Source organism: Sparus aurata, chromosome 9, assembly GCF_900880675.1.
Source record: "Sparus aurata chromosome 9, fSpaAur1.1, whole genome shotgun sequence".
Lineage (NCBI taxonomy): Eukaryota > Metazoa > Chordata > Actinopteri > Spariformes > Sparidae > Sparus > Sparus aurata.
In genome coordinates this window covers 12,946,857-12,960,050 of record NC_044195.1, presented here as the reverse complement: position 1 = coordinate 12,960,050, position 13,194 = coordinate 12,946,857, and the positions used below count along the sequence as shown (strand labels likewise).

The window sequence follows — 13,194 nt, the reverse complement described above, 5'->3', positions numbered from 1 at the left end:
GTTTTACCTTGTATAGTGCTGTGCCCAATAATCCCTCGAATGCCTTAAAATTCAGGTAAGGTCCGTCATAGTAACGGTCACACTGAGCTCTTCTACCCAGCCAGTAGACTGTGATCAACACCTGAGGAGAAGAAAGCACACAGAGTTTAATACACAAACCATACAAGCCCCATGTGCATAAATGACCAGACAGAACACATTAGATTAAAGCTATTCCTTTACCCTGACTGATGTTCTGTGCAGTGCTACAGCAGGTTATTGTTATGATAGTTGCAGCCCTACACTGACACAAGGTGATATCAGCCCAGTGCCATGCTCTCTCTTGTTTTCCAGGCTTATCCAGAATACTCTGCTGCTGTTTGTGTGTGCATTAATAGGCAGGACAGGTAAAATGTGCTGCACCAGAGCACACAAACATTGCTACATCAACAATGCCGGTGCCCTATTATACATGACACCGTTCAAATTGACATGTCAGCGCTTTGGTTTTATGTCATCTAAGTTAGAATGTTATTATTGCTGCAGTTTGAGTGTACAGCAGCCACGCGATGAAACAAAATCTATGACTTATATGACATCTATTGGACAAACAAACCTAACCCATAAGGGCAATTCAAATGCGTATCTTGTATTTCAATAACTTAATTGCTACTTTTGAAACTTACTGACGAACCCTTAATATATATCTAAATGTAGTCTGAGAGTAACTTATTCATTTTGGGTTAAATGTTTGGTTTCTGTCTTTTAACATATTGGGACCATGTTGCAATTGAGTGTTTTTTACATGGAATCACATGCATTCAGTGTATTTTGTAGATTCGTAAATAAATCAAATAAAAAGCAATCTAAAAAATAAGCGTAGCGGCGTTCTGGTGCGCTGAAATGTACGTAATTGCAATGTCCTTGGTTTGTCTCTGGCAGTGGACCCTTGTTGCTTGTTAGCATCCCCCAATTTCACCCCCTTGAATCTTGTAACAACTTCTTTGTGTCATCTTAATACAAAAGTGGTTAAAGGACAACTGTTTTTAAAGAGTCTGGAGACAGTTTGGTCAGAGATTATGTAGCTAATGCAAGTAACTAACATTAACTAACACAAGGCTTGTTAGCTGCTGCAAAGCCAAGCTAGCATAGTCAAGGGACTAACATTATAACCGCTTAACATAAGTGTTCCTTTACAAACTCATCTGTGAACGTCAGCCAAAGGTTTTTAGGGTCAGTGCACTAAGCATGTCATCAATACTCAGATGGACAACATGGAGACATAAAAGTAAGTATTCAGTTGTTTAGTACATTAACATGAAGCTGTTAGCTGGTGCTAAACCAAGCTAGCCTTGTCAAGGAGCTAACATAACTACCAATGTTCATTTACCATTAGCATTACTGTACAACTCTACTACAGTTGTAGCGGTCAGTAAAGCCAAAAAAGTGCGTATTCTGTTGCACAAAAATTTAATATGAAACAGTTAGCTGGTGCTAAACCAAGCTAGCCTTGTGAAGGTGCTAACATAGGTACCAATGTGCATTGGTCATTAGCATTACTGTACAGTTGTAGCGGTCAGTAAAGCCATAAAAGTGCGTATTCTGTTGCACAAAACAATAACATGAAACAGTAAGCTGGTGCTAAACCAAGCTAACCTTGTCAAGACGCTAACATTACCGCAGTTCTTAACATTGGTTTTTTACACACTGACCCCAACAACTAGGTGACGTTCACAGACAAGTTGTAAAATAATGCTAAGAACAATATGAATACTTAGTCGTAGAATGCGTTATGTAGATACATAACATAAGTATTTTGTTGTTGAGTATATTAACATGAAGCTGTTAGCTGGTGCTAAACCAAGCTAGCCTTGACAAGGAGCTAACATTACAACCAGCGTATTCCTAACGTTAGCATTACTTTACAACTTATGTGTAAAAGTCAGCTATGGTTGGGGTCAGTGTGGGAATAAAGTTGGTGCTCTATTGAGCATTATCTCGTAAAAGATCTGTAATGGTGTTGTCAGAAGTTTATTAACCTGTGGGAAAATGTCCTCAATGTTGTATCACTAATTTGCATTTTCAAACATCTGTAAACAGACTTCAGCAGAGTTTCCCTTTAAGGGATCCTATTCTCCAGTGACACCTGACCAGGACTGTAACTGCAACTGACACAACATTTTGTTTGACGTTTTATTAGTGCTGAACGACAGGCCAACATATCAGTTCTTAGAGAAAAGCTCATGTTTTTCCACTCACATTTTTCAGCCTCCTGTTGGTCTCTTGATGCCTGTGAGAGAAAGAGCAGAAAACAGAGGGGTGTGTGTGAGAGAAGATGACAATAAAACGAACAGAGGGCATGCTTGTCGGGTCTCTGTGTTGGACGGTGAAAGAGCTGGAAAGTGAGAGCACAATCCAGACTACTGCCAGCCCTTCACTCACTCTCACACAACAACACAAAGGCTGGGAGAAAAACAAACACACATTTCAGAGAAAGAAAAAGAAAAAAAAAAATCATTGCAAGCAATAAAGTAAAGTGTTACCTCAGAGAGTGTCTATTTTTCCCAGTAATCACAAAATGGTGCAGCAGTAAAAACAGTTAGAGTTTAGGGACACAAAGGGGGGTTTGTGTCTGATTTTAAATAATGATAAAACTAATAGCTGCTAATTCAACATCTCGCTACCAAACAAGGCTCCACTGTTGGCGCGACAAAGCCATGCGCATGCTACCCAGGTCAAACTGAATTTCAGTCATATTTCTGGGGTTCGACAGTTGACCTTGCAGTCAGTAAATCCCTTTCCCAGGAAAATGTCAGTTTGTTCCTACTCCTGTGAAAAAGCACACAAAGCTGCAAGCCTGGTGTTTCTTTTTTTTTTTTTTCTTGTGCACTGGACACTGTGTACCTTTCACCTCAGTGGACGGTGGTGTCTATTTAAAGTGGTCAATAAAAAGTGATAATCGGCTTCAGTACATACAGTAACCTTTGCGGTGACGCGGGAAGATATATAGTCTGCTTCACATACCCTGTGCATGAAACACATTCCTGCTATCATGAGGTAACACAATAGTCACACATGCCTCTCTGCCCGGGAGCACTTGGATTTCTTAAAGCCCCTTCCTGCACTCAAGTAACCTATGCACCTGTGACGCCTGTACTGTACTGACAGCTGAGATGACTTCCTGTCAGTCACACATGTTCAGGTTCATATAGGTTGCTTGATTCAAGGGGAGGAAACGAGGAGGTAAAATTAAACACATCATTTTAGTTATTGAAAAATCAGGGCCAATGATTGGATGGGGGCCAATCTAAGGCATAAGCACTGATTGTCCAATATATCATTGAGCAACCATTAAACCACTGGTTCCAAAACATTTCAGCGCCTGACATCTTGCAAAGATACAACATGAGCTGTTGCCTCTAAACTTCTCAGATTGTTTTATTCGAGTAACTGTTTGAGGCGAAGATTCATCATCTGATATTTCACAAAAACAAACAAAGATTAGTCCAAAAGTGAGTCAAATCTGTGCAGCTCAACTTTGTTTTTCTTCTCTCTGACCACATTATTCATCGCATGACCAACCAGATTTATCTTGTGAGTCACTTGGAGCCCCTGAACTAAACAGTCATGCCCAAATGCTACTTACATAATGAAGCATCAGTATTAATCTATATTATCTATAATAATCTATATTTACAGAATCCATTTTACAGTGGAAGGAGTATTTATTACTTTCAATACCTGCAGCTTGGGAGCAGTTTGTGAAGTTTGTGAAAAAATCATTCACTTTTAAATGTAATATTTTTGCTGGCAAACAGCTGCGTATTTACAGTTCCAGCAGTTGTGGAGCAACATAAACATTACTTTTGAGCTATGTTTCTGCCCCTCTGGTTGCTGTAGGTCTAAAATTCACTCGCTTATAGCTCTCTTTTTAGTCTTTATCAATTCCTGAGGGAAATATTTGTCGATTTAGTTGCTGGATGCCCCATTATGTTCACCAGTTAGCTGCCGACAGCTGTGCACACTGGGTTTTTAGAGCTTTTTCCTGAAAACGGCTGCTTGCTGTGAACAAATATGACATTATGACATCGGTAAGAGTGATCCAACCCAGTGAATGAGCTGAAACTCACCAAAGGTTCAGAAAAATACACATGCAGTCGCCTTCACCTTGATAAAAATTTTAATGTAGAACAATCACTTGTACTGGTGCATGTTTACATTGCTGCACTAGTACTTTACTTCAGTAAAGGATCTCAGTCCTTCTTCCACTGCTGACAACATTTAACTGGATGGAAAGCAGATCAACTTTCTCACCAGTCTGCGTCATCTCACACCCGAGGCTTCCAGCAAGCTAACTTGCCAACGGCAAAAACTTAAATGGACGTTTACCAATTGAGCATACTGCAAATTTATAGGCCCAATAAAAGAGGCGGGTGAAAAAATGCCCTCTCTTGTGTGGTTTGGAACACAGTCACAAAGTCTAAGATTATAACAGTGCTGGTCGGGTCCAGAAAAGAAGGGAGCTGTGTACCAAAACTACAACCACACAGCTTCTCGTAATGCTCATTTATGGCTAGTGGTAATAGCTGAAAAGAGGGGGGAAAAAAATATATAAGGGGTATTTTCAGGCCTCCAGAGCCTTAGGACTGTGCTGCAGTCTGATAAAATCAGCTGAGCGTTCATATGACTGAGCAAAATCGTCAACACAATGTCACACATGAAAAAGACAGAGAGTACTGGCTGGGAATAGCCTCTGTGAAGCAGTATGACCAGTTAAAATAATCACACTGGGTTTTCTGTGTTTAATGCGCCGAGAAGGAGAGAGCCATTTGTGTTTGTGTATTCTGCACACATGCGAGCAAGGAAGGCAGTATTCTGTAGCGCACATTCGTGTTAAATACAGCCAGAAATCCAGTCCTTATCTTTTTTGCCTGTGAAGATGTGATAATCTTTTGTTACATCTCCTAGGGGGTTGGTTCCTATGTTACAAGAAAAATAGTTCCAGTGGAAGTCTGACAGTTCAGGGTCTTTAAAAATGTCTCACCCCTCTCAGACAATGTATTCATGCTAACTAGTAATCTGACAGGAAACCCTCAAGCTTGACAAATGAACAGCACCCTCTCATCACTTCCCCCAGCGAGTCATTTCAGCTTTAAGTTTCAACCTCTTCATTCCCACACAGGCTTCCACATCACCACTCTCTTGAAGTGTTGAGGTCAAAGCGTGAGAGACAACCAAGACAGCCTCCACCGGCTGGGCACATCCTTCTTCTCTTAAAACTACAGCCACTTTGTGCATGCTACTCACTGCAATACAGGTACCTTATACCACACAACGGCTACATGATCAATCAATGACTCAAAAAAACCCACCACGATTTATAATATAACTTGATATGAAAACAGGTTTCTTACCAACACATTTTATTACTCTGAGTTCTATCAAGTCAAATTGTGACAGAGCTTTGTGCAGAACTAGGGCTGTTATGATAACGAAATTCTAGTTGAGATGAAGAAGAAGATTAAGCATCATACAAATAATTGCAATTGACCATTTAATAGTCTTTCTCTGTAGTAAGGTCTAGACAGCCAGGCTCCCTTTTCCCACTTTTTTTTTCCCAACATTGGAGCCTTTTGCTGAGCTTGACAGTTTATTTGCCTCAACCAGCGGATGGAACCACATCCAATCAACTTTGTTTCTTGTAACATTAAAAAGGTCTCCACTCGCATGGAGCACACATTTGATCTGGATTCACAAATAGTCAGTGAACGAAAAGGCAAAAGTTACTATGCAAATATTAGAAGTTAAGTGCTCCAAGATAAACAGTTGGTGGTGTTGATGCTCCACGTTGCTGCGCAACGAGATGACACCATTAAAATAGGGAACAGTTTTTCACAGGTAAACAGAAAAAATGATAAATGATAAATGATCATGGTCAGCTCAAATAATTGCCATCAGGCAATAATTTAATAACTTTGACAGGCCTAGACAAAACATCAAACTAATCTTATTTGACTTGAAGGAGTAGAAGAGTGTGTTCTGCCAATACAAGCCAGAGACAAAAAGAAACACATAACTGAAGGAACATAAGCCACCATTCAAATGTTAGAGAAACAAATTCTTAACCTGGGCCAAAGTCAATGATCTCTCCAATTCAGTATATTGCTTCCCTGTGCTGCGACAAAAATGGATTTAGATCTCCGACAAGACAAAAATCTACAGGCTGAGGCTGTACATGTGTACATGGACATGAGACCAGATGTCTCAATCCAACGTGCAGCCACCAACAACATCGAGGCAGCTCTGCTTCTCTGAGACAATGACATCAAAAAGACAAACAACGCTAGCACCAAAGGCTTAAATTGATGGGTGTGCATGTGCGTTCAGAGGCATACCTGTGCGATGAAGATCACCTGTGCTGCAGCATTCAACAGCACCTGTTACAACCTTCACCTGTGTTCTTTCATTCCAATAAAATCACTTGAATTCAACGACACACCCGGATGCCATCATGCGTCAGGAGTGCTGAAAAATGCAGGGAAGGGTGTGAATAGAGGAATCAGCTGCGGGTGAGACGGTGTCGGGCATCATTATGTCGTACTTATCAGAGACACTGCAGCCTCTGTGAGCCAGGGAACAGGGTGAGGCTGGCATTTCTCTCTCCAAGTCAACTGCGCAGCACAAATATAACCCTTGTGTTGGCCTTTTTACAGCCGGGGCTGTGTCCATGGTGTAGAAACTTTATTGGCCTTTCACCATCATCGCTCGTTTGGTTTCACAATCTGAGGCCACCGTTGACACAACACTACGACTCGAAGTGACGGCAGTGCCATATATTAAACCATGAAACCAGAGCGTGAAGTGCCAGCTCAGTGAACCACACCCGAAGTACTAACAAACAGGGCACTTCGTTTGTCTTTGCATTATGGACTTCACAGGAACTTGCCACAGCGAGTTTTGAACATACATAAACAGAGGCACATACTTGGCATGAGGTACGATATATGTTGGCGTTGAATAAATTCTGATAACGAGCTGTGTAGTCCATCCAAATTTGTCCGGGAAACAACACATTCCTTCAGGTAGTTCAAACATTTGGTTTGATCTACAGCCAGGGATGCCATTGCATAATCCAAATCCTGCAATCACATTACACAGCCGCCACTCCTCTGTATCTATTGTTTGGAAAGGGTCACTAACATTCCTCAAAGGTCAATGCATTTTGATGTACATGCCGATCTCTTGCAGTTTCCCTTTTTGGGTTTGGACAGCAGTCAACCCTCGTCAATAATTTGCTTGATGAAACGGCGCCAACGAGTGAGACTTTGGACCTCTCTCAGCGGGGGATTTGTTTTGTCAGCTATAGGAGGTCACAGCGCAAAAGCTGGACTCAGACACACTTTGGTAAATGTAGTTACTTCAAAGCATTTGTCATGGTTTGTCCTCTAAAGCATCTCAGTTTTAACACATCCAAATCAGACATTTCATCCCTCTTTAAACATACTGTGATATACATGAGGAGGGTAAATTTGAGGTTCAGTCACTTGATGAATAAGCACAAGGGTCCCTAAGTCTTTACAGCAAATCAGCTGATTTGCTGTTACAGTATATAATGAGTGCACAGTGTTGGTTCCACACACTCCGATTTTACCCCCTCTGAGCCAGATGTTTCAGCAGCTCTGTGACAAATGACACTTGTTAAAACATTCATAGTGGTCAAGTGTAAAGTAATCAGATGACATTAAGTGTCATTAGGAAAAACCCGGCTTATTCCAGCTTTTTTTCCTTTTATGTCAGCTCAGAGTTGTGGTCTGAGTCCAACTTTGACTCCACGCTGGTGAATTTCCACATGGCAGTGAAGGGGCTAGAGGAAGTGGCTGGAGTTAAAAAGAGCACTTTCAGATGCCATGACTCATCTGCAGCACTCGAATTCCCTCATTTCCTGGGCAGCTGTTGGTCTGACAGTGATATGGTCTTAAGCAGCCAGTGAACCGTAGGCAATGATGAATCACATTAGCTTTGGTCAGTGTTACACCTCTGACCAGACTTTAATATTATCATGTGGATGATGAGAAAATCTTCCAGAGTATGTCACTCAGTAGCACACTGTCTTCTCTAATCAGCCTATAACAACATTTTATCATGCCATTTGAAAGTTTTGTTATTAAATGTGTTTGCAACTGACAAACATCTTTATCAGGAAGCACAGTTTCACAACACAGAGCAATACAGCAGTGTAGACTGCAGGTGGTGTGACGGCAGAGACAATAGGAACTGCAAAGCTCAAAGGTCAAAAAAGAAAACCGATAATCTTTTATGGCTGCCGTGACAACGCAGATGAATATGAATTAAACTGTGCTCCGAGTACACGTCGCTTCAGCCAATATCTGACTCCGGATCCTCGCCAAAAGATAGATACTGGCCTTGCCAATAACTTTTATTAAAGAACAAACTATCAATGAGTAAACCCTGAGGTCGACCAGAGATTTACTTTCCAGTGCATTATGGTTGAATCAGTACTTAAATATCACTTTGGATCACATTTTATAGTATTAAATGCAGATTGTGGCTGCTACAGATCTTTATTTTTTCATTGATTAATCCATCAACTGTTTGGCCTCGTCCAAATTTTTTTAAAAAGCTGTTCATCACAATTTCCAAATCCAAGGTGATACAGTCTCTTGGAATGTCTTGTCAGAAAACGTTTGTCATATTTGCTAGACAAATGACTGGATAGACTCGTCGATTACCAAAATACTTGGCAACAAAATTTCTGTTGATGGACAAATCTATGAATCGACTAATTGTTGTAGCTCTAGTGGACATCAGACAATTACAACAGTTAAAGTTACACTGTGAGTGTGTAACTTTAACTTTCTCCATAAATCTAAACAACAGAAAAGTAGACGCAAAATCGAATGAACTGAAAGGCTAAAATGAATTAAAATTAAAAGAAAATAAAACATACAAAAAACAAAAGTTGATTCCTCTATGTATTAGTTGAGGGTTTTTTCTAATCAAAACATGAGGCGGCAGGGAACATAGAGCGCCAACAGGATATCACCCGCTCTGCTGCTGAAACAGACATCAGAGAAGCTGAGTAGAGCACCTGTCAGACTGGGTTTAAGGGAGTGGAGGTTGGACACACACACACGCACACACACCAGGGGAAAAGACAGCTGATGGACAACTTTCTCTCTCTCTCTCTCTCTCTTTCTCTCTGTGCTACACTCTCCGTGGCTCATTTGCCTATAGGCTCTGATAAGCAACAGTGGAATAAAACCTATTGGTTCGCCGCTTGTCTGCAGCCTTGTTTGGGATTATCTCCTCATGTTACTCTCTGTGTGCCATCTTTCTCTGTGCAAGTTAAATATACTGCAGCTGGAGAACCATATAATTGTGCCCACAAACACAAATACCTCAAGATTTCTCCATCTCACATAAAATCACAACCCAATGAAAATATGCTGCACTTAAAGGAGTGACTGTGAGAGACAGCTTGAAGAAGAAATTCCCTGTGTACAATTCATCCAGACTGACTAGTGAACAAAGACTTCGGCTGGAGCAGTCAGAGCAGCTGCAGGTTCATCTGAAAAACTGAGAACCTGAAACTTTTTGAGCATGTTTGAGGGAAGCGACAGCGGCAATCCAAAACTGTGAAGTATTTCTCTTTCTCACCCTTATTCTGAACAGATTCCTTATGAGATACAGTGTCACCCAACCACAAACGGAAGCACAAACCACACTCCAACTTTCACATGTGCACAAACACACACACAGGTGTACTCTGACGACCACATGGAAGGTGGGAATGTACTGGGAGGAGACAACACACTATTAAAAGCTCTTCCTCTGAGTACTGATACCATTCCAATCAATCCTGCCTGTCAAACTGACCCCAGATCCTAAAAATAGGATAGCGAGCCCCCTCTGGCCAAAACCCCCGCACACAAGCTGACATGGTGTCAAGGAGCTGAGCCACAGCACACTCACTGAGATTTGATCCGGGGGAAAATAAAAACAGAATTTCAAAAATCCCTTGAATGCAGCCATGAATATGATATATTTTTTGTAATAAGGTTCTAAATTGGTGTTCATAACATGCCAGCTTTCACTGCATACATATGGGCGCCAATATTGTGGGAAATGGTTATGCAGTAGGTAAAATGTCTGATAACGCATGGTGTGTAAGGTCCATGAAAGAATTATCTCTACATTTATGACACTGACTCAGACATTAAATGAATGACATCCCCGTATCTCTCAGCAGCATTAACTCCTCCTGTCGGGAAAGGGTGTGTCCCGATAAAAGGCAGGCAGATGTGTTTATTTAGAGTTCATATTTCTATGTGCGCAGTGGATCTGTCTCTGTATGTGTGTTTATGACGGCTGTGGTTTCGACGCCACTGTCAACGTTACGGAAGAATGACAGAGTCTTGGGTGGATCGTGGGAAAACGGTATTGGAGGTTGCGGCAACGCTATGATAAAGAAAGACTTATCAAATCGCCTAAACTCAAGTGTATGCCACTGAGGGCCTTTCTACTTCAAGTTGAACCACCTGCAGGGACTGCTGCTGAAGCACTTTCGTTTGTGCTTGCACAGCAGTGCTGTACAGCCACGCAGAGTGTCACAGTGGGTGGACTGTGCTCACTCCCGCCTGAAGACACACCTGTGTAAAAACTGAACAGGTTGTTCAACATACCGCAAACATCTTCTGCCCCGCACGCAACCGTCTGAAACTGAGAAATAATAAACACTGCGGCGGTGTCTTTAAAGCTCTGTCAGACGGAATGAGAAAAACATTTCTTTAATTGAGTTGTTTAACCTGTAACTGACAGTAAACATGTACTTTCATGTCTAACATTTAGACTGAGGTCATGATACGCTCAACCTGCACCAAGAGGAAATGAGCACATTCTTCTTGTCTCTATGGTTTCATCACTTGTTCCCTCCATCATCATTTAAAGAAACACGTAAAGCTCTCCTCACACATGTGCTTACTAATACAAGAATAGACACACACTGAAAATAGCGCTGACCTGTTTTAAATGCAGCTTGATTCATGCCTCACATGAGGAGACACGCGGTCGGAAACACTGTAAAGTGTCAAAGTGATACTAAACGTTCATCCTCTCCGGGCACAGTAATGGGACCATAAAAGAAGCTGAGTATTCATTCTTTCATCCATTCAAGGAACAGTCGAAAAACACAAGTTGGAGCCTCCTCAACTCTGTGAATGGTAACAAAATGTCACAGTAGCACCAATCTTTTACAAAGCTCGCAAGATCATAACTTACTTGACTGTAACTCTTGTAGATAAGTCCTGCAGATCTCCGGGGTGAAAGAGCTGCGCTTCCTTTAGTCCAAGCTTCCCGCAGGCCTTGAGGAAGACGTTAAGGTTGTCCTGGACAGAGAACAAAGCAGAAGATGAGGGCTGTCCACCTTCAGAGGCAAAGAATAATCACTGAAGAATTCTCTGGCAGGGACACAGCCTACAACTCATTGCTTCCAAAGTTCATATCAGCAGAGAACAGAGACGGCCCGGGGAGGAGCGTGTGTGTAGCAAATAAGAAGCGACCCGGTGCAGGACACACACAAACACACACACGCTGAGGGGGGGGGAGAGGCTGCGTGACAGGAGCTGACTGACAGCAGCAAAACTACCTGTGGGCTGGGCTAGGGTGGGGACAAAACCAAAACCAGGAAGGATGACATCAGAGCTGTGCACAAGTCCAACCCAACCGGCCATGCGAGTGCAAAAGTGACACACGCACGCACACACACACACTGGGAAACAACGTCTGCCGCGTTCTCCTTCTCACACCCTGAAACTGTCCCCTCCCCTGCCTGCCAAGCCCTTTCCTCATGAATACCTGCGAAATGTGTGGGGCGGTGGAGTATTTTGGAGACAGTGGGTTGCTATGAAACATGAGGTCGGGTGACAGAAACTGACAAATATTTTTCCTCGAGCAAAAAGACACGGGAGTGGAAGAACGGCTTCTCCTCCTAAACTATGTCAATCATTTTATATTGCATAAAGTGTGTGAACATGATTTTCACAGATGTGTGAGTGTAATCCAGGATAGAAAAAAAAAGACATTTTGCTCTATGAATACACACACATTTCAAGCAAATCTTCAACCACACGGACACCGATCCTTTGAGGGAGTTATGACTTTTCCAGTTGTAATCCCAAGTGTCTTGTTTGTAAGTCTGTACTTCCCATTGGGACAGTTCTGCTTAAGAGGGTTTCATGTAATGACACATGGTTTCAACATGGGCAGGAATAATTAAGGGGTAGCCTGTTCTATATTTAAATGGCAACATGCTTATTAGCAAATGTAAGGAGAGAGCTGACCTCTCTGAGCAGGAAGCCCTTGCTAACAGCTTAGTTTGTCCCTTGACGGCACATTGCTGGGCCCTAAAGGTCACTGTGGACCCCTGCAGGCCCAGGACCACCCCCACCCCAGGTGATTGGGCGACTGTTTATGATATACACAACACAGAAAAGACTTCTTTAGCTTTAGTCTTGGTAACAGACATAATGTCATTTTCCTGATTGCTTTAGATTAGTACTGAGTAACCAAGTTAATTACGTGGTTTTCGAATGGTAAGCTTTATCACATTGTTCTCATGTAAATTTTTCAGTGACACTTAATTTATTAGTTTGTGTGAACAGCATGTACAGTGAGGAACAACAAAAGATACATGACAGCTTGCCTAGCTCGCCTCACCTCAACATGTTGGCTGACAAGATAGCATGAATGGAATTACAAGCAACTAACAAGTAAAGAGACTCCTAAGGATTTGATTGTTCTATTCTTCTATAGAAAAATCTACAATATGACACACAAAAATGTGAGTATTTACTATGAAAGAGTGTGCAACAATCTAATGACTAATAAATTGCAGTTTGTAACTCTATCTCTGATCAGAGGACTAACTTGTAGATAATAAAGAGTTACTGAGAATAGAGATACTACATTAATGAATCATGAGGTAATGATTAATTCATAGGTATATGTGAATTGAAATATCAACTTTCCCCATAAGCTCTTCCAGATCGACTGTGAATCAGAGTGCCGCAAAACAGTAACAACTCATTAATTACTCCTTACCGAATAAATAATTACTCTTTATATCGTCCCTCAAATATAGTGCTACGGCATACCGAGGAATAACTAAGAGGTTACCTCATGATTAGCTTACCGTTA

General features: G+C 41.6%; 1 protein-coding gene across 17 annotated transcripts in view; it reads right to left on the bottom strand.

Annotated features, from left to right (window-relative positions):
- lmo7a (LIM domain 7a) overlaps positions 1-13,194 on the bottom strand; it is a 55,163-nt gene that overhangs the window by 25,999 nt on the left and 15,970 nt on the right. For 16 of the 17 annotated variants that reach the window (XM_030428131.1, XM_030428126.1, XM_030428122.1 and 13 more), the window contains 3 exons: positions 11,278-11,384; positions 2,239-2,269; positions 8-121 (listed from right to left, as the gene is read on the bottom strand). In XM_030428131.1, coding sequence (XP_030283991.1) covers positions 8-121; positions 2,239-2,269; positions 11,278-11,384 — 252 coding nt within the window. Of the gene's footprint in view, positions 1-7; positions 122-2,238; positions 2,270-6,374; positions 6,614-11,277; positions 11,385-13,194 lie in introns of those variants that run through there. The other variant, XM_030428134.1, reaches the window with a different exon arrangement.